General features: G+C 40.9%; 1 protein-coding gene across 2 annotated transcripts in view; it reads right to left on the bottom strand.

The window, feature by feature from the left end:
• POU2F1 (POU class 2 homeobox 1) overlaps window positions 1-22,421 on the bottom strand; it is a 65,803-nt gene that overhangs the window by 38,793 nt on the left and 4,589 nt on the right. Inside the window, exons 2-6 of one of the 2 annotated variants that reach the window (XM_019528683.1) lie at window positions 15,549-15,649; window positions 11,973-12,026; window positions 10,216-10,335; window positions 8,329-8,508; window positions 2,756-2,882 (exon numbers count right to left, since the gene is read on the bottom strand). In XM_019528683.1, the coding sequence (XP_019384228.1) occupies window positions 2,756-2,882; window positions 8,329-8,508; window positions 10,216-10,335; window positions 11,973-12,026; window positions 15,549-15,649 (582 nt within the window). The remainder of the gene's footprint in view (window positions 1-2,755; window positions 2,883-8,328; window positions 8,509-10,215; window positions 10,336-11,972; window positions 12,027-15,548; window positions 15,650-22,421) is intronic. The other variant, XM_019528684.1, reaches the window with a different exon arrangement.

Consider the following 22,421-nt stretch of genomic DNA (forward strand, 5'->3'; position numbering starts at 1 on the left):
ATGTTTTGCCATTTGCCCATGTTCTTTTCCATCTTTCAAACAATTCACAACTCTTTCACATTTTTAGAACCGACAAGTTTTCTTAAATACCTTCTTAATTTGTGAACCATCTTAGCCCCATAGCAGTAGTTAAACTATCTCCTATGAGAGACAGGTTGCAGACTATAGGTCTACATAAATAGTAATGGTCTTCAAAACTTCTTACCAGGGGGTTTCTGGTCTTAAAATAAGTAGATTGTCTGGAATTCTGAGGCTTCCCTGAACAAGATTCTGGAAGTTTTGAGGTGCAACAGTTTGGGAAATTTATCTTTGTGAACCTGAAGAACTCCAAAAGAGTTCATGAAACTGCTGCATTACTACATACTTTAGTGAATACTGAATCAACCATATGCCACCAGGGTAGGTATAACAGATTTCCCAGAACAGGAACAAATGGATGATGTTAACTTCTCTAAGTTTCTCCCATTTGAATGGGGAACTAGAGTAATGGAAGGGCTGCAGACTAAGTGGAAAATGAGGACCACGATACAGGCATTACGCTTGTACTTGGAAAATTAGCATGGTCTCAGTTTGAAACTAGGAATATATTAGTGCTCATTCAAGTTCTCTCAGAGGAAACCTGACCCCTCTGGGAGAAAGATCTTTTAGGTTAACACCTGGAAGATCTCCGCTGTGAGAGATTTTTCTCTTGTATGAATGAACACCTGCATGCTGCTCCATTTCCCTCCCGGTTTGGTCTGGTTAAGAAGTGGAGCAGCACGGCATTGCTCCTCCACACCTCTTCGCCAGACTAAGGACCTCCTGGTGAGGAATGGACTGGGGATGGGGAGGGGTTTGCCCTGCTATTCCCTCTATGCTACTCCTGGAGACCAGGTCAGAGTAGAGGAGTCTGCTGCTCTTCTGTTCCCCAGACTAGGAGCCTCTGATCTGGTGAAAGTGTGCAGGAGTCTTTCCCTGCCATTCTATTCCCTCCAGGGACTGGAGGAGAAAAGCAGCTGATGCTCCTGCAACTGGGGTCACCCTGGTCTGCTGAAGGGGAAGAGGTGGGTACAGGTTCCTGAAAAGATTTCTAGTGGTGGAAATTTCTCAGAAATTTCCAAATAAATGCATGTTTGTGGCCTAAATCTACCCAGAAAATTCAGGAGAAGGAAGTGGGACACCAGCACACCCGCAGCAAAAAAGGGATAAAGAAACAAGGTAAAAGACCTGCCTTTTGAAAAAACAAAGACTCTGAATGATGTTCTCAGTAAAAGGAATCTACTGACTGTTGGGTCTCAGCAGCAGAGGAGAGCTCACTGCTGAACATAGAAAACACTCTAAGAGAAGACTTATCCTAAGGGAATGGGAGTCCAAGAGAGGACCTGGGATCCCCCAAAGGATGAATCAAATCCTGAAGAGCTCTAAAAGTTGGAAGAGCACTGGAAAAAGAGTTTTTACAGGAAATTATTCCTGGTCTCCAGGAGTAGCGTAGAGGGAATAGCAGGGCAAACCCCTCCCCATCCCCAGTCCATTCTTCACCAGGAGGTCCTCAGTCTGGCGAAGAGGTGTGGAGGCACCCCAGTTGAGAGCCACTGGTTAGGACTAAAATGTGATCAGTTTAAGAATTCCCGTGAGAGGCGAGGCTTTTTGTGCTATCTTTTACTAGAACGACTGTATAGCTGGAAGAGCTGCTGGACAAGCTATTGGACCTCAAGTGCCCTTCTTCAGGTTAGGAATTCCTTTGCAAATTTCCTGTGTTACTTGCTTTAGTTATCATATTCCTGAAGAGTTGAAAAATATTAACAGGAGTATGCCCCAAGGATGGAATTTTCAAGGACAGAGAGACAGTTGGGCATAAGGTTTAGCATGGTTCCTGCAGCCTAGGACAGTAGGCCTGTGGGCCCCACTCCCATAAGCAGAACAGATAAAGCCTGTGCCTCAGATGACAGCCAGAGATTACTGCTCGAGCCTGCTGAAACCCAATGGAGTTTGACGCACATGGATACTATATGTATCCAGAACATCCTGGAGAGCATCTATGAACAGGTCTACAACCAGGACAGAAGAATTATGTAATTTAATTTCTATATTATGGCTTCCTGGAAGTGCCCCTATTAGCAGGGCTTGCCTGTTCTGGCTTTGGGACTATCCATTCTCAGATTTACCTTCCATCTTGCATCAATTAAACATATCTGGTGCTTTTGCAACATCATTTCCCTTTCTGGATATGGTTTATTAACCTAAAAGCTTCCTCAAACTTTCCAGCTCCCTTCCTCTGCTCAATTCACTCTTTCAGCTTATAATGAATTTCAGCACCCAGCTAGACATGAAAGTCTCCTGAATCATTTATCTGACCTTCTTCATGAATTTCTGCCTATCTTATGGACTCTCCAGCACTTCTGGCTGCAAAGTCCATGGGTTCACGTGCAGGGCCCTCTTCTGTTTTGGGTTTATAAGCTCCAGAGAGTTGTCAGTTGTCTTTTTCCATCAGATTCTCTCTGTGCTCTTTCTGACTGAGCTCAGACTACCTTTATGTTTGGATGGCTTGCTTTCTAGCAAATGGTCTTATTCTCCTAGAGAAGCCTCTCTGGAACAGTTGAGGTTGAACAGCAAAGCCCTTAAAAGGATCAGCCTCACGTCCTCCCTTTCTTTCCCACCCCTCCATTTTCACGAAACAGTTATCAACCAATACTGGGAAAAAATATAAAAAGTACCCCAATGCTACTCTTATTGACCCCAGTTTCATATATATTTCTCTCAGGAAGGTCTCACTCACCCTGCTGCCCCTGCGGTGTTTGTGAGATGATGAACTGTGCTGGCTGCAAGTTGGTTGTTGGATGCACCAACACAAACTGTTGCAGGTTGAGATTCTGCTGCTGGAGCTGCTGCAGGTGCTGCAAATCCTTAATGAAATAAAACAGCTGTGCATTAGTCACTTAAATCAGCCACCATTCCTAAAATGTCTTGGATAAACTAGAACCTTTCTAACCGATTATTCCTAGCTGTGGAAGATAAAAGGTGACCAAGCCCCAAGCACTCCCACTACTACATAACTTTGTATTTGTTGTTCACCATACTCCAGCACCATGTGGAATTGCACATGAACAATTTACTAAATGCCCCAAGTAAGGGATTTCTACCATCTCCCCTACTGTAAAAAACAAAACAAAACAAAACAATGCAGTATTTAGGTTGTCATGACACGATCATCTGCTTTCAGGAAAATCTGGAAGATCTATAACCACTTCCTCCATTTCCATTTCTGTGCTAATTTCTCTTCCAGAATGAATGAAAGACATCATGTGTGGTGTCACTTGCTCTGGTTTGGCAAGAAATTTGGTCCCTTTCTCATACAATGCACTAAGTTAATATATTCAATAGTGGGAATAAGAAACTGGTCTTATTTCTTGGGCCCAGTAACATGACATGGATCAAGGTTACACACAGTTATGCTGCATGGCAGGGGGTCAATATTACAGGTAGGAAGAGATGAGTTCTACTTCCATCTCAAAGGGTCAGCAGGACTTCATTTTAAGGATCTAATGGAGTGGATGGAGGGGTTGCAAGAGGTGCAGGGTGACAGCAAGAGCCCGAGAGCCCCTAGGGGGAAGACAGACAACTTATGGGAAAGAGAACGTAAGAGGTCAAAAGCTAAACAGACTTAATTCTTAAGAGAAGGTGGTTGAGAAGGGTACTTCAAAGATGGAGCTGGGGAGAGAATCTCCAGAGGAATAAAAAAAAAGCAGTAGCTTACCTGGAGGATGAGGAGGAAAACTGGGACACCAGCACTGTGCACAGCTTTTAAGGCTACTGCCACAGCTGGTAGCTGGCTACCTCCACCTGCAGTGCAGCAGCCAGCACTGCTGTGCATGCCAAAATTGCCCAGGGTGCAGAGCTGCCCTGCTACACCTCTGTAACTTGAGTGAGGGGACAATGCAGAGAAAACAGAATGGACAGGCATCAAGTGATTAAGGGAAGACCTAAGGGGACAAGGAAATCTCAAGGAAGTGGGGAGAACCTGATGTCCAAGGAAAGAGAGAACAGGAAGAGAAAAAGACAGACAATATTAGATCTTGGAGAGGAGAAGCGATAGGAAAAGGAACAGCTTTATTTCTGGTCTTACGGAAGAGAAAATGGAGTGGGGGATTTGATAGCAGCTTTTAACTACCTGAAGGGTGGTTGCTACCCTTCTACATGAAGAGGATGGAGTTAGACTGTTAGGCAAAACTCCTATTCAAGTTTTGACACTGCCCTACAGCCTTCAACAAAAAACAAAAACCTGCTATGGTTTGGGAACATAGTTTAATTCTCTGGACATAGTTTAATATATCATATTTTGGTAACTGCAACATTCAACCCCCAGTGTATTCTCTGTGTACATCTATTCAGTGAACACACTGGGGGGTTAAATACACTTGGTACATCCACAGTATCTACAGCTTCCAACCTCTGCTAGACTACCTCAGGTCTTGGATAAGGCTCATTGGGTCATCCAGCTCCTTTCCCCGCCAGCACAAGCATGCTTCTAATATGGTTTAGTTGGTCTTCCAGTCTAGGTTTAAGACCCAGTCATCTAACAAAACTTTACTGCCAAGAAGCATCACGTGAGATTCAGCCCAAGTTTTCCCTTCCTAAATTAAACTGCCTTCAGATTAGCATGCTAGCTTTAGGCCCCACTCTAGCTACCTATGCCTTCTAACCTTGGCATTTACACTCTTAAAATAAATTTAAGGATGAGACAGAGAAATTATGCTGCATTATTTGAGAGTATGTTACAAATAATTTAGGATTACATGAGCATGCGAAGGGGAAGAATGAAGGTTTCACTTTCAGTGGTAATATATTTATTCTTTATGAATGTAAAATTGTGCAACATTCAAAACTGTAATTACATAATGAAACCCCAAAAACTGAAAAAAAGAAATAGCAACTATACCAATATTTGAATTGGCATAAAACCTGGGAAAACAAACAAATCATGCCACAGGTCAATGTAGCAATTTCAGAAGTTGTACTGGTGTGTGTACTGTGTGGCATTGTTTTCTTCTCCTCTCTCACTTATCACATACATGTGGTATTACTTATTTATTTACCATAATGCTTGACAAGTTTCACATTGTATGCCACGGCATTAAAAAAAAAAAGGCTATAATCTAGCCCAGAAAGTAAACTTGCAAACAACTAAAACGTGAGGAGGGGGTGAAAAATGGTCTTGTGTTTAATTATTTTGGCTGAGAAAAGAACATAAAAGCATGATAAGAGTGTATCATTCTCTGCATCTGCGTCTTGGCAAGCATCATCTTGGCTGAGCCTTACGTAAACAGGGAACCTCATTCTAAACACAGTGCTAATAATGCTGAGTGGGACTGACGCCCAAGGAGCTGGTCACTCATTTGAAACTCTAGTCTTCCACTCTTGTCAGACTCATGTAAATTCCATCAATTCACTTGTATTCATAATTCAAATCTTACTATTTAGTTATCTATATCATTATCAGTCTCTCACTAAAGATCATATATGCACAGCTGCTGATGGTTTGTTTTGTTGTTGTTGTTGTTTTTTGGGGGGGGAGTTTGGTTTATTTATTTATTTACTATTCAAGTATCTAGGCTTTCTCCACCGTGAAGACCAGATTATGCCATCGCAAGCACTACAAAAGTTAGAGTTGTAAAAAGGACTTATCAGGTAATCTAGTCTAACCCACTAAACAAAGGAAGACTGTCAGGAAATATATTTTAGCTTTTTGTTGGGATAATTTAAAAAGATCAAAGTGATTCAATTTCTACCACTTCCCTTAGAACATCCTGTAACTTAGCAGACTTTGCCATAAGAAAACTTTTTTCTTGGCATCCCATCTGAACTACTTAGTTCTATGCCATTAATTCTAGCTATAAACTGGATACAAAACTAAATAGTATCTCTATCCCTTTGATGTTTACATCATGCAAAGGCTACTGATGGATCCCAACAGCAGGTGAAGAAAAGGTTAGGCAACATAGTAATTGTACCAAATGTTGAGGCCTCTGTTAGTGGCAATTCTGCATCAGGTCTGTAGCAGCACTAGCAATCTTACCGACATCTCCACAGTAGATTCCTTGTGCTAACTGCAGAAATTGTGCTTGTGCAATTAGTTAATTAAAATAAATACGGTAATCCCCCTGCTGCAGAGACCTGCCAGTTAATCAATTATTCAAGAATCATCAATTAAAACAAACAGTCAGCTATCTGTGTAATCATCGATGTGTTTACAATAGCAAGCAAATAAGCAAACCTGAGTGCTGTTTACAGATCAGCGTAAAGACGATTGGAGAATATGGTCTCATCTATCTACAATAGTAGAGAGTAACCAAGTTTTCCAAATTATGCTCAACACAAGGCTGTACTTTCATTTTACCACAAAGCCAACACCCCTAAATTGTTATTTTTAAAGAGCACAGAATATAGCCAGTCTATAAATTACACATTGCAAAACCTATCTTAAGAGAATGTTAAGGTTGCAAAGTCAAACACTAAAAATTACAAAATGCCCAAACCAAAGCTGTCTATACAACCTTTATTCAGTTCCCTCACACATATATGTTTTGATAGACCTCACTTACATGATCACAGACTATTTCCACAGGACCCACCTAGTGTTATTCAGTGCATACAATAACAGTGCTTTCTTAATGAGCAGCTATTTTATATTTTGTTTTCACTTCACTGTTTACTGTAACAGCACAATAGCCAATAACATCCTCCAGCACACAGCCCTGAGTCATCCCCAGAGCAAAGGTATCTTTACATGTGAAACAGTATGCAATCATATAATTGAACACTATCACCATGGACAAAGGGGCCAAATTAAGGTTGCACAGGCAACTTCTGTATTGTGATTTTAGTGTGTGTGTGCATGTGCATATAAATTCCCAAGTTAAAAAAAAGACCTCCCCCTGTGTAAATTCCATCATGTAGCACCATGTTGACACCTACATGGGGCAGCAGGCCAGAACCTTCCTGCCCACATTAACAGATCTGTCACTTCAGCTAAAGGGATGCCCTACAACAGGTGTTCACAGCCTTTTGCCCATGTGGGCCAGAACCTGCAATCCAGCTGTGGCTGCAGGTTGGAGTCTCCACCCCCTGGAAGGGCCAGTGCCAGCACTTACCCTCACTGCAGATCCTGACCCTCTCCTGAGGGAAGTGTAGACAAGGTGGAGCAGCAAGCTCCTCAGCAGAGGGATACATTGTGGAGGGGATGGGTGGCATGGTGCTTATAGTTTGTTATAGAGAGCACAGATACTTCCATCAATTCTCCCCAGGCATGACACCTTCTGTACAGTCCCTTTTAACCTGTTTCTCTCCTTTCTCTCCCCTGCCTCACCTTCCATTTCTAGTTTTTACATCTTAGTTCTACCCTGCACATTTAGTCAGTCTTGTCTCCATGCCCCAGACTTTCCATTCCAGGCCTAAGCAACTGAAAACAGAGTCTTAAAACAGAAGGGTAAGAAATCTTGATAGGTGGTGGTACTAATGCTGTCTAAAATACAAAGGCACAGAATACTCTGCAATAGTCTTATCGTGACTGTAAGACTATTACATTCTGAGAACCATAATTCCAGGGGACCTACCCTCCACACTGAGGATAAGGCCAAAAATATGAACCCTGTAGACCACACGTGGTTCTCCATGTCCAGAGAATTAAGGAATCTCCTCCATGCTACACATGCTAAAAGCATAGAGTCAGTCCAGGTCCTCCACATTACTAATTCAACCCTAACAGATCCAAGAAAAACAGCTGTTCTGGTGAGCATAGTCTTTCTTTGGTAAATAGTATTTCAGAACTAAAGACGCCACATCCACAGCACCAGATTGCAGATCTGGATGGATTCAAGCATCAGAACACTTTAGCAGGAAGCTGGTTCTCTAGACACACAGGGCACTGGGCCTGTAGTCTCTTGTGGCAGTGGTAGTGGAAAAGGATGAAAAGGTAGTCCTTTCACTCCCATAAGTCACAACAATAAGCGTCCATAAGGGCATCATTCTCTTTAAGAACAGAAACCTAAGAAAACATCTCTTCTAAATGGCAGAAAAACAATGACAGGAGAAGTATATAAAATGTTGTAGCCTATAAAACAGCTACATGGAACTGAAGAACTGAGGGAAGAACTTTTTTTTAATACTCTTGAACTGCATCACAGAGGTGAGCATTCCAAAGATTTGGGAGGTTGGCAATACAGATGCCTTAATCCCACAAAAAATATGAGTGGTGGCTGAATGTTTCCAAAGAACAAGCAGATTTCTGCTCAGGCTCTATGGGATCAGGCCTTCACATTGAAACCTTCAACCCTCTCAAGCCCCAGCGCTCACCTGTGTAATCTGTAATGGCTGAGATAGAGGGATCTGTGTCATCGGCGTTGCAGCAGAGGCCGAGATGGTGGCGCCTGCAGCACTGTGCTGCTGACTGGCTGAATGCTGCACTGCAGCCGCCAGCAACTGTGCCTGCGCCTGTTGTAGTAATAACTGCTGCTGGGCTGGCGTCAAGGTGAGCTAAAAACAATTAGAACAAACAAACATTAATAGTGAGAAAAGCTGTTCCCGTTACAAACTACCAGCTATTTATCCACTAATGACTTTGGCCAACCCTACATAAGGACAGCTGCCTACTCAACATATTATAGGCTTCTACCTACAGCACGTGTGACATGGTAGAAGCATCTGAACTTGGATTGGGACCTGAAGAACATGCAAGCTTCTCCACAGCTCTACTTCAAGATTCATGCAAAAAGTAATTAACTAGCAAGCCAAAAGGGGAAAAAATAAGCACTGACAGGATTTGAAAGGAAATCTACACCCAACAGAACAGCAAGCGATTAGCCAGATGAATGAAAAGCAGGAATGCTGGCCATGGCTACTGAACAAACTGATAACACCCCAGCTGCCACACATTAGCATGAATCCCTGCCATATTCCATCATTTCCATTATGCCCCAAGATATAAGTAAAGAACATGAGCTCCATTTGTTTCTCTCCAAGTCTCCCCATCTGCTTTTTAAAAAAAAATAGAATAGAGTTGGCAAGTTTACATCCCTTCCCTTTTCCAAACACATATTATCTCTATGAAACAGGTGGTGACAGTCTCTCCTTTACATGTAAATGAATCAAGATGTCCACATTTACTGCAATCCCCAGCTACACAGATCTAGAATCCTGAATGTCTCACTACTGCAGACATTCATTAGGCAAAACAAAAACAGCTTGTTCTCTTTCACCATATATGTTTTTGTTGTTATTAAAAAGAAACATTTAAAAATGTCAAAAATAAAAATTATACTAAATTAACACAACTTTTTTAATTTGGATGCCAATTTGCACAAGTAGTCTTTGTATCTTTCATTACAATTAGCAGTGAAACCCTCAGAGCATCTCAAATATGCAGGTAATGGCACCCAACGCTTTAAAATCAAAGATCTAATGCAATGACAGAATAACCCCTTAATCCTTCATTCAAGCCTTCAACTGCAGACCTGATGAAATGGAAATAAACTCTCTAAGCAAGCCATTCTACTCCCAAATTTGGATTAAATCCATTTATGATGTTATTGGGATTGTAATAATTTAGCAATAGACCTTTAATAACCAACACCATAGACCTTTAATAACCAACACCTTCCATTTTCTTTGTTCCTCCAAACATTGCCATAATAAAGAAATAGAAATCTCAAAATTGATAGGTTAAGGCTGGAGGGGATTGGTGCAGATGTTCAGAGCCTACTTTTTACTGTGGCTTTTGCAAAACAATTGAAAAGTAGGGGATCTAAAATTGTAATTGTTCCCATCACTTTCTGCTTATCAGATATACTCCTTTTTTGACCAAGGGTTTCAGTCTCAGGCTCATATCTGATGATGCAATTAGGTCAAAATACTAAATTTTTTATATCCACTTCTACAAAACTACCTAATGTCACGGTTTTGATTTCGTTGCAGGATCAAGAACTATATTATTCTGATACAAATAATCTGCAGGAAACCCACAAAAATATCTTACAGAGCTGGCTTTTGGGAACAAAACATTCTCTAGTTCCCCCTGCCACCCAAGTTTTCCCCAGGTCAAAGTCCCTGTTTTAATAAAGTGATAGTAACCCCAGATAGTCACTCTACTGCTGTTTGGTTTGGTGTGCAATTCTAATTGGATGGTGAACAACAGCAGTGTTGCTGGACAGGAGGCTTACTACAATTCCCTTGGGTAAATCTTACCCCGGTGATCTGTCCTCCGGCCAGCATGAGCTGGGTCTGGGGTATGGCCGCCTGCACTGAAGGCTGCTGGGAAGGCTGGCTTGGCTGCTGGGAGTCCCCAGATTCTTCATTAGATTTAGACTAGGAAAAAAATATATATAACTCTTTATAGTGTAAAGCAGATGTTAATGTGTAAACTGCAATCTCTATTCTGTGCATTGCATATCTTTCATCTGCATTCAAAAAGCCCTTGGGTTTATTTTAAGAGTGGGTTAAGCAACGGCTCTGTGTGCCCACCATGTCAGCTATCATTGCTGTAACATGTCTGTAGCTAATGCAGTTTAGGGCTCAAACAAAACAAAAAGACACCCAGTCTTTTGTACCTCAACATGAAATATTTTCAAATCTCATTTTATTTGCTGCAGTACCACTGAAGCTGAGGTTACCTTTTACTATAAAGAGGAAAAAAATTGCCTACCACAAAGCACTTAAAATTATTCACAGTCTAAAATCCCAAACAATGGAACAAGGGGGGGGGGAGTATTTTTTCTTTTTATATAACTGCATCTAGTACCTCAAGTCCTCTGGACAGCCAGCATTGTGAGGACTGCTTTAAGATGCCCTCATATTTAATTATGTCCAGCAAAAATCCCAATGGATATACTGTGTTTAAATAATGGAAATATAGCATTTATGTAGTGAAGCATGATTTTACTTAAAACAGTTTTTATTTCTTTTTAAACAGAGAAGAAAATACTGCAGACATGAGGGAGGAAATGCAGGAGAGTGCATGAAAAGGAAAGAGAGGGTTTTATGGTAATTAAAACTGGTTATGCAGAGCATTAAAATTCTGCATAGATTTGCATATTTTCCACCACCTGTTTTGGGGACTGCAGAGCAGGCTAATTAACATAAAGGCTCTGATTAATTCTGCCAGTCATTGAGAGATAATTACAGCGCAGGACTGTAAACATTCGGAGCTAGAGATACAGCCTGTTTGCCAACATCTCTCTTAGGGATGGAAGTTTACCATGGCAACCAAGGCAATTTTCTGCCTCCTTTCTCTTAGAAAGGAAGGTCAGTATATCTCCCCTTTTTTCCAAATTGTTATCATGTCTAACTGGGCCTACATTCTGCTAGGTTTCATAAAATGCACTGTCCAAGTTCTTTAGTACCTAGTAATAATGAAACCAGTTTTCAGTAAAACTAATCTCGCTACCCCCTTAATACTGTATTGAAAGGAAGTGTCCCTTTGATTTAAATACTCTGAAAATTATCATAAAAAGTTTGAATACTTTGCTATACCATAGAGATCAATGAACAACAAGTAACCCAGCCTATTTTCAAACTACTGAGCATAATTGATTTGATTCTGTCAGGTATGCAAGTGATCCACACCAGCCTCATTAGCAATCAGTGCTACCTTAATAATCCTGTGTTCAGCTTCCACAAATAAAAAGACATCTTGTAAAGTAATCCACATTTAAAAAGCAGGCCAAAAATGGAAGAACGTGTCAGATTAGAGAGTTCTGTACTGAACATGAGACTTGTAACAATCGCCCACTAATTTGATACAATTATTAGCACCAGTATACTACACAACTCCCATTGCTGACTGCTGACTAGCACCTCTCTCTGCTCTGGAGCTACTACCACCCTTCACCTTTATGGACACAACCATGTAATTAGAATATGAGAGATCATGGCCTGAACGCTCCTTTTGATGGAAAAGACACTTGTTTGGGCGGAAGATGGAAGGAGGAGGAAGCAGTCCTTACCTGTACATTTAAGGACTGAGCAGCAGCCTGTAAACTTGTTCCAGCGAGCTGGACCTACAACACAGTGCAAAGAATGGAGGTGAAGTAAAGTAATGGTTATATAAAGATCTGAAAGATAAAACACCAATCCCCTCAAGCATTCTGCAGTAACTTGATGCAGGGGTAGTGCTCAGAATGATTAGAGACAAGTCCATATGGACCTTGCACAGTGTTATCTGTCCACCTCTCGCTGAAGACATTCTGTTGGTCTAGGACAGTGATCCTTAACCAGGGTGATGTGGGATCCTGGGGTGCCATGAGATCCTTTCTAGGGAGTTATGCAAATATCTCACAATTCAAAGGATAGATCCAGAGATTTTAAATAGAAATTCACAGAGGCAAAAGTACTCTGACCTTTTGTGGGCTTTGAGTGCTTTGGAACAGAAGAATTGTGGAATCATTTTCCCATAGTCAAAAAATTAGTGAAAGCTATGAGCTGGCATTTTCTGTGGGTTGCCTTGAGTCTAAGAAGAGTGAGAATCACTGGTCTAGGATCTGTGGGTGTTAACCTGAAATTGATCAGAAGTGGAACACTTTTGGGTGGGTGGTACCTCTATCAACATTTCCATGAGCCAGTTTCTTAGGTTTAAACAAACAGAAACCAAAACAAGACAAAACAAAATTCGATTCCCCATCTTCTTAATGACAGCCCAGGTGCTACCTCAAAACACACAGCATTCACCACCTTCCTTGTGCAATACAATGGGAACTACACACATCAGGAAGGGTGGGGGGAAAACACACCTCACAAAGCATGAATACTGTCCCCATACATCAATTCATTCAAGCACTCTCAACCATCTTCAGTCACTGCAAGAGGGAACTGCATACAAAAGGAGACTGTACCTTTAGTTAGGCTGTATCGACTCAAGCGTACTAATAAATTCAAACTGAATTTTTTTGATTGATAACCTGATTCAAAAGTGTTGCAAAGAAACTACTGAAATTGAAAAGCAGTATGGCAGAATTTGGGATTCTTAAGGAGCATTAGAGAGAAAAATGCCACAAAACAGGAGCTTCTCTTCTGTTATTAATATATATATATGCACATGCTGTAGCTAGCTTCAACAAACCTCTTCGTGCTACCATCATTGGCATCATTGTTACTATAGTGGCAGACTTATGTAATTGCCTATTCTTTCAAAGGTCAGGGCTATAGCTTGTAGGTGTTCCATCACTGCCCATGCTTGGGGGGGAAATGCTAATATATTCCCCCCAAGCTATATACATATACACAGACACACATTACTACTTTACTGGGAACCAGGAAACACAAGAGGACAAGAAAAACAAATCATCAAATGTGGCATGCTATTCCTTTATGAAAAGGAATATACACCCTCATGTGGAGATGCATTACTTAAGGGAGCCCCAACATATCTATAACTATGCTTGCTTTCCCCTTGCCCTACAGGGGTTGGAGGTTTTTTCTCAAAGCCAAGCACAGGAATTGAATAACTTATTTCACCAAGTGGAAGCTCTAACTTCATAGCTGTGTTTTGAAATACTTCTTACCTTTCTGGGTAAGATTCGACAAGGTTTTTTACCACCAAGACAACATCCTCAAAAAAGCTCCTCTTTTTCACATACTGCTGAAACTGAATTGAGTTTGCCAGAATTTGTGTTCTGAGATTTTTATATTAATTAAGGAGAATAGTTCACTGTCAAAATGAAAAATGGATGTCCTAGAATACAGCTCAGGAATAATTATTAAAGGGTGACCTTACAGATATAGGCATTGCATGCAGGCACTACACACCTGAAAAGACCTTTAAACCCAATACTGGGCCCTCCTTCCCTACCAGACACATTTTCTGATTAGAATATTACATTACGTTGTTTCGGAATGGCGCCTCAGTTTTTACTGAGACTGATTTTGGTGTTTATCACTAAGAACTGCCATACTGGAATAGAACAACAGCTCATCTACTGTGAGAGCAAGTCTAACGATGGCCACCAGCACAGGAACCATGAGGCTTAGAAACTTCTTGAAGGTAGAGATTCAAGAGGTACAGCAACGTTCATCAGATAGGAAATTAAGGTCCTAGCAACTTTTTAAATAGTTTGCAGGGCAAAGGGATAAAAATATTGTACTGATCATAACTACCATCTAGTGTAAAACCACATCATAATGCATACTAGAACAAACTTGGTTGAAAATGCAAAGTCTTTCAGAGCTCTTCTAGCTGTGTGTCCACCATGAAGACAGTCATATTGCCACAAACATGCCTAGGGGTGTGATAAAGGTGTTCTAAAGCAGCATATTAGTTCAGCATGCTCAGTGTCACTCCACGTTTCTATGTAAACCTCATCCACTGGAAATTTATAATTACGTGACTAAAAATGTCAAATGCTCAGTACAATAAAATGGCACCTCTAGGCTCTTAAAAAGTAAGTATAAAAGCCTTAGTACCTCAATTATATCACAATAACTGTGTAACCTCAGACCTTGAACACTCAGGGTCAGCCAATTAGCAACAGTATTTTTAAGTTTAAACTTGGTGCCAAGGAAGAGAAAGAAATTAGGACATTTGTTTTCATACCTCAAGTGTGATCAGACAGACACAAAGCAGTCCCCCTCCTACTTGCCTTCACCCAGGGATGCCCCATTTCCCTTCAGTCTGCATCTGAAGTTCAGCTTTGATTCTCTAAGTATATCAGCAGTAGAGAGGAGGCAAGGAGAAGCCTGACTATCCTACGGCAGAACATCCCCAAGAAATAAATCTCTCTAAAACAAAAAGTCATTCCCACAATGTATAGAGATAGGTATGGTTGCCTAATGTCATCATTTCATGTTTTTAGTTGGCATGTAGGAAGTTGCATCAGGATTGGGAGCCACCAGCAGTGGAACAAGGCACAGGGTGATCAGGCCCCAAGCCCCAAGGGCCAACTTAGAAGTGCAAGAATGGCAGCCATTGCTATTCCAGGTGGCCTAGCCCTTGCCAACCCTGCTGCCCATTACACAGACCATGGCAGCTATGTCTCTGGAAACCATCACTGCTCTCTCTACCACTCATCCCTTCTTACCCAGATAGTGAGAAATTTCAGGGCCATGTTGAGGCAGCTGCTAAGTATAATTCTTTAAAAGGAGACCAAACCTGGCCTTGTCTTTAGGATAAAGAATAGACCATTGGGGTTTACTGTTCACATCTTCCTTGGAAAAAATTTCCTTCATATCACAAGCATCTAGAGTATTTACTTCTCACTTCCTACCAAGAATATTGAAAGAACTATTAAATTCAGACAGTATTTTAATTATGTGCTGGCACCCTGTGACAGCATCTGTTTTCCAGGAGTAGCCAAAATATTGAATATGTGGGCTACAGATCAGTACAATGAGGTGACTGCCCCCCACAATTAGAAAGGAGAAAAAAAAAAAATCATATATTGTGCTTGGGCTGAATGACTCAAACCCCCTCAGACTCTCCTTTTTATTCATTGATACAATCATGGCAATGATGAAGAAAAGACAAGCAAGTCCATTTTCCATCTGTCTCCTCCCCAAATCTCCTCCACGTTAGTAGGCGACAATCTTACCTGATGAAGGTGTCCGAGGAAGGCCTGGGCCTGGGCTGTCGAGATTGCCCCTCCAACGGGCACAGGCTGCTTCTGAAAGTCCAGGCCATTTGTTTGCGTGCCTGAAGACGCAGAAAAAGATATGACAAACTATTCAGTAGGACTTTTGAAAACAAGCCTTCAGAGACCATTTGATTTACAGATCCTTTGGTCTCCTGTTATTCTGGACTAGAATTTAGTGACATGCCCCCCAATACCAAGAGCAGCTCAAGTCTTTCCTGAAATAACAGCAGTACCATCATTACCAGACATTGATTTACAGCATGTGCCAGCTGAACCAGAGCAGCTTCACAGCCCCTCAACACCATATTCTATGTAATACTGTTCTAGTCATTTTGTGCACACCACAGCACTCTTGGAGCTGACAATGGTCTGATACCAGACACACTGCATATTGCTAGGGTTCAGCTCTTACTTCAGTTTTACATGTATGCTTTGCCTAATAGCTTGCTCTTGAGAACGGTTCTTAAATTCAGACTTCTGGGAAGAACAAGGTTAACAGTAGAAAGAATGTTTGCTTTCTTGCCAAGAGGACAGAGCAAGAGAAAAGGAAGTCGCAGGTAAATGTAAAAGCTATGTATGAAAAAGAAGAAGGGTCATAATTCGGCTTTCTTTTAGATAACTACATTCCACGGATTGTACAGAGATAGAACAAGAGCAATTATTTTTCATCTACTTTGAAATAATCGAGGTATAATGGTTTCTCTGCAATTTCTCTTTTCCCCAGAAGGCCTGGAAAAAAATGAAAAACACAAGAGCTAACCCTGATGCATGCCAGTGAGAGAAATGAAATGATCAGAAACTGTTCCCCACAACAGATCAAAGATTTCTCTTTTGCCAAGAACTATATAGTCTTAGAAAACATTTCTTTATGCTGAAGAAAGATGTCAGAATTAACATTACTAGCAACTGTTTTGGTGCACTGATAATGCTGTTGCTATCTTTATTGCAACTTTGCCTTTGAATTTATTAGTCACTGCAGCTAGGGACAAACATTACACATAAACCAGATTAAGTGATCATCAGAAACTAATTTAAACCTGTAACAGAACAGATGTTCAATGCACATAAACCAGTTTGAAAATGGCTGAAACTGGTTTGAGATAAACGTGGTTAAATGTAGTATCAGATTTAACTAATTTGGGGGCAAACTGGTTTAGGCAATGTCTGTCCCAGCCCCCTTGCTGGTTTAAGTTAAATCAGACGCCTCCAGCATCCTGGCATGCTCTCTGGGCTGGGATCTCTGCTCCACAAAAGGGCTTCTCCCCTCTGCTCCCTGGCTGCAGCTCCAGCAGAGACTTGCAGGGTGCTCCCTCCCCTCCCCCTCATCACCGTCCCAAGCAGGAATTCCCCCCTCCCCTCTCTGCTTTGCTGAGAGGTGTCTGTGTATTAGCTAGCAGATCACATGCTGGCTCTGGTCCATGCTGTGATAGGCAGAATCAACAGCTGGTAATGTCCCTCCACTGTTTTCCTAACGGGATGATAAACCCCACGTTAAGGGTGATAAACACTGTTATCAATTCTTTGCTGGGCTAGTCAGAGCTTCCTGCCAGGCCTGGCCATGCCCCCTCCTCAGCTCAGTACTGTACAAGGGAAGGGAGGGCTGCTCTAGCACCCCACAGCTTGTAGCCTGAGCCAGTACAGGCATGTGCCTACATTTCTGGAATGAAAAGGGGATTTCTATCCACCTCCAAATCAGTTTAAGCTTTGTAGGTTAGACTAACCTGCAAAGATTGAATCAATTCAGGCTCAGGCTTTCTGAATGTCTGTCCCTAGTCCATGACATGAGAAATCTCTAGGTTAGACAATAGCATTGTATTGTCTGCTCTAGAAATTCTATCTAGCTAATATAAAAAGAAAAAGCATGCTTAGATTTTGATACAAGTTCAGTTAATCAGTATACCACTTCACATTATAATGGCTGTCAGGCTTTGCACAACTGCAGTGGGCAGGCTGTACATGACTTTCCCTTCTATACTTTACCATGTAACCAGATTAAAAATTCACAGGTATTGAATCTACATTATCTAAGGAGTGAAAGAGGTGCTGATGTTATACATGGGGACTTTGCCACCCCTTTAAAACATAGGAAAGCAAATGTGTTTTAATTTTCAGGAAAATCAAGGAGGCATTTATTTGATTGTTGGCCTATATGATCACATGTTTTATACTGATGTTTTACCTTTATTAAATTATGATTGTACGCAGACCCTTTTAGTCACAAGATGAAGAGTCTAGTAAAGTTTTTCAGTGCCCTCCTACAATACATCTAACAGTTTCTTCTGTATGAAGTGATTTTAGGTTAATTTTCATTTCAATATTAATACTTTGGATAAGGTTGAGATTTAACATTTACCTTGATCTATATCCCAGAAAGCTGAAAACAAATTGGCCTACTACTCCCAGAAGTCCTTCCCTGCATTTATCAAACCACCATAAGCACCAACTTGAATGTAATATGCAATCCCAGAGAAAGCAATAGTAGACATTAAAGATGTAGACAATTATTATATGCATCTGTTTTACTGCACTTCATCAAAAGGTCTAAAAACAGCTTTAAAAAGTTGATCATTTTTTTCATGGCTAGGAAAAAAATAAGTACAGAAAGTAGTTCAAAAATCACATAATAATTTGTGTTATAGAATCAAGTCTTCTGATTTGTATTCTGCTCTAGCTAACAGATGTGTAATCTCTCTACTTTGCATCTCTCTTATACTAAACATAAGATTAACATCAAATAATACTGAAAAACTGCAGTTGCAAGAAAATTGTGCATTTTGCAATGTTGTTCTTTTCTCTAGATTCAAACACTGCCAACACAACGCTTTTTTAAAGCAACCTACTACGTAGTAACCATGGAAGACCTGCATCAGAAAAATAATTCTCCAGCCAAACTGAAGCTATGAAAAGGTAAAAATAATACTATTACCAATTTAAAAAGCTCCGTGTATTATGTCCAGGTCTCCAGACATTGAAAAAATATTAATCCTTCTCAAATCATTTATTTCAAATCAGATTAAGTTTATAAACTATGGGCCTGATCCAAAGCAGCAGCTTTTAGATTAGCTTTTGGTCATTGGCTTGAATTAATTTGGGGTGGCTATGGAAAAAGATGTAGTTAAAATGTACTAACATTAAGCATTACAGTCAAAACGAGCAGCAACTTGTTTTTAATGTGCATCTGCTCTCACTGCCCCCATTGTACAAACAGAATCTTTCCCTCTAAGCTCCTTTACAGACAGAAAGCTGTTGTAGGCTGGAGTCTGGCCTGCTTTTTAAAGTTTTCGCATTTGTACCGTTTCATGTCCAGGGAGGATAGTTCCCAAAAAACTTGCACATTCAACTAAAAACTACGTGCAACTGACCTGTAAACCTTCAAATCTCTGTCTTACAAATCTAACAAGGTGTGCAGGTGTTTGGCTTTGTTTTCCCCATCTTTTATTTTTATCTAAGCAAAGTCAAAATCCGACTTGTGTGTGCACTTTAGACAGTATGCTTTCTTAACTATAACTCAGGGGGGTGCCTCTCCCTCCAGCCTAGATGATGGGACATGATTTCCAAGTTTCAATGCTTATGACAGCAGGGAGCAATCACCTGGTCTAAAAGCAACCCAGCTGCACTCCCATAGAAAAACATACGGGCCTGTAGCCATCTTTGTGCGTGGTAGGTAGAGGCCTCCACTGATGTAGTGTGGTTCAACTGTCTCAGTTTGCTGCACTACAGCCAGCAGTCCTGTAAGGCCAGAACTCCATAGAAAAGTGGAAAGTGAGTAGGAGGGAACACTCCTGACAAATGGTGACTGTAATTAAACATTTTTCTTTTTACTTCAAGGTATGCTCAATGTAGTGCCTCTTTTGCAAATCTAGCTAGCAATACACCCCCAAGAAAATGAGATGAGGCTTTCTAATTAACTCCTTCACAAGGAAAGCAGAAAACCCAGATGCTTTGAAAGACAACTGCTATGTACATGCTGCTGCAAGCTGCTACAGATTTTTAGGATGGAAATATTACAGAGCCATAGCATTACAGTTGCCTTGAGCCAAGGTAGAGTGAACCCAGCAGTTACTCCTAATGTCCACAGAAGGGAAGGTTTCTCATGGGGGAAAGTTCATGAAGGAGTTTCCAAAAGTTCATGAAGGAGTTGGGGAGGTGGGGCTGTGATTGGCAGGCATTTTGATTGGCAAAGGAGCATAGGCAGCATGAAGGGACCAAAGAGATCCATTCCTGATCACTATATAAACTAAACATAGAAACTTGTGCTGTGTAAAGAGAAAGCAAGAGACTTGGCTCAGATAAACAACTATCATGCCTCTCCCGCCCAGATCCACAGGTGTGGGTGAGGGAACCTCTTGGTGACTCCATACCAGCCTGGTTTTCAGATGCTAACGTGCCAGTGAACTAGGGATTGGGGCAAAGGCACACAATTCAAAGTGGCTACCTACCCCTTCCCACCATGCTCTTCCCTATATTCTTTTCCAATTTAAGTGGGTGGCCTATATTTTGAAGTAAAGTTTTAATAATCTGCTATGAATTCAGACTGCTTTCATCTTTTTGGATAATGATTACCTCCTGCACTACTACCACTGAATGTAGACCATGCACAAATACAGAGAGAAGTTGTACGGGTTAGTAGTTAAGTCACTTGACTGGACTTAGGACATCCAGATTCAGTTACCAGCTCTGCCACAGAAGTTACGTACTTTCCCTTGTACCTCAGCTGCACACCTGTGAATGGATTCATACACTTTATTTCTCCCATTGTATATCTTGTCTATTTAATGTCTTATTACCTGTTCCAGGCCACTACTGTTCTCTTCTTATGTACAGGTGCATTACCTAATATAATGCAGGATTAATATAGCTTTTTTGTGGTTATTTAAAAAGAAACCCTAACCACTATCGTCCATGTAACAATTTGAGAAAAAGAGATCCAATACTATGCCATCCACCCATATTTCTCACATTTAACTTTCATATATGGGCCAGACTCCACCCCATTATGACCTTAACATTCATTTTACTGAATACAGTACAAATATAGAGGGCATACTTAAATATTCCATTCACAAAAATCTTGGATATACCATGTTGCAGAGGGAATTAAATTTGCAGAATTTACTAGGTTTCTTGCTTATGTGATAATTAAAAAAAAAAGGCGGGGGACAGGATGATGTAATCAAATTCATATTTACAATGGTGATGGGCAGGTATCATAGAATCACACAAAATGAGGGCTGGAAGGGACCTCAGAAGGCCATCTAGTCCAACTCTATGCTCAAAGCAGGACCATCCCCAACTAGATCGAGGAACAGATAAAAGAAAGAAGGCATAAAGGAGCAGATAAAAGAAAATGAATTAACAGTTCTGTTTAAATATTTAGTTTTTACAGACTAAATCATATTCTTGTTTAATATCGATACATATTCATGACCTCTGTCAAGTACCTTTCTCCATTTTTCTATCCTCCTCTCTTTAAAAAAAACATGCAACTGAAAAATCAGTCTTAGGAAATGCAATATCAGAAAGCAGAGTGTTTCCTTCACAATGTTGCCTTCTTTTTTTGCTACCTGTACCAGTGTAAGTTATAATTTATTTTCTATGAAAGCAAGGATATAACTTCAGAAAACTCTCAAATGTTGTACTCATATGACTTATGAAAAAAACCCAACTAAATTAAAAGCAGAAATCTGGTGAACAAAATTGAACAGTTTGGGGGGAAAAAAAATCTCATCGTCTATTCTGGACAAAAACAGAGGCTCCCAATTTACCCAGAAGATACCTAGAAAGGGATTTCAGAGGAAATGCTCAAAGTCTTTACTCTTTTTCTTCTCCAGCAGACATCCCTGTTGCTTTGCTGGCTATCATTTGGATTTTGGGGGAAGGAAAGGTTAGGAAGAAGCATTCAGTTTGTCTGGGTAGCATGGACCAGTACTGAGCATAAGTTCTATGCTTGCTGAATCTTGTAAAGGTCACTGTACTCTTCAAAGCCTGTACCTGAGACCATATTGCATGGGAGCTTCAAAAGCTACAATTTATTTTAAGCATTTGAGACTTTGGTCTTTGGGGTTTCATTAAAGTTTTAAAGGTTAAAGTTTTAAGTAAATTAATTTAATTTGTTTACTTTCTAACTTAGAAAATGTTTCTCTCTTTCATGAACCTGGCTATTAAACTCATAACCCCTAAATGCAACTTGTAACAACTACATTTTGCCTAGAATTACAAACTCAGCCAGATATAAACTGCATGTGACCCAGGTACTTGTATCATGAAATCTGCAAATCTGATCAGCTCATGGGAGTTTGCTACATGAATGATTCAGAGATAGAAACAGCAATGATTTGCTGTGGTTAGAGATCTGCCAGCACTGTATACATTAAAGACTCACAAGAGTTGCAAGCTCCACTGGGAAACCAGCACAGTTCATAAATTCATTCTGGCCTGAAATAATAAAAACTCTTAGACTTGCATCTCCTAATCCTGCCTTAAGTCCCCAAAAAGAAATGGGTCACAAATATTAGTAGCTACTATCTTACTATCTCTACTGGATTGCAAGCATATATTTTTAAACAATGACCCTCCCCCTGAAAGATCCAGTCAGGGGCATGGACCAAGGTGGTCAAGGGCCCAAAGGCCCGCCGCACCAAGGCCCCTCCCTCGCCGGAGTTTAGCAACAAGTTCGCACCTCTTGCAGCCCCAGCAGAGCCTGCTCAGTTGCCAGCTCCCGCAGGCAACCCAGGCTCAACCGCAGCTACTGCCCCCGCTCTCCCCAAGTCAAAGCGAAAGGTGTTTGTTGTGGGAGACTCCATCCTGCGGGGCACTGAGGGGGCAATCTGC

Source organism: Crocodylus porosus, unplaced genomic scaffold, assembly GCF_001723895.1.
Source record: "Crocodylus porosus isolate Cpor-Errol unplaced genomic scaffold, CroPor_comp1, whole genome shotgun sequence".
Classification (NCBI taxonomy): Eukaryota; Metazoa; Chordata; order Crocodylia; family Crocodylidae; genus Crocodylus; species Crocodylus porosus.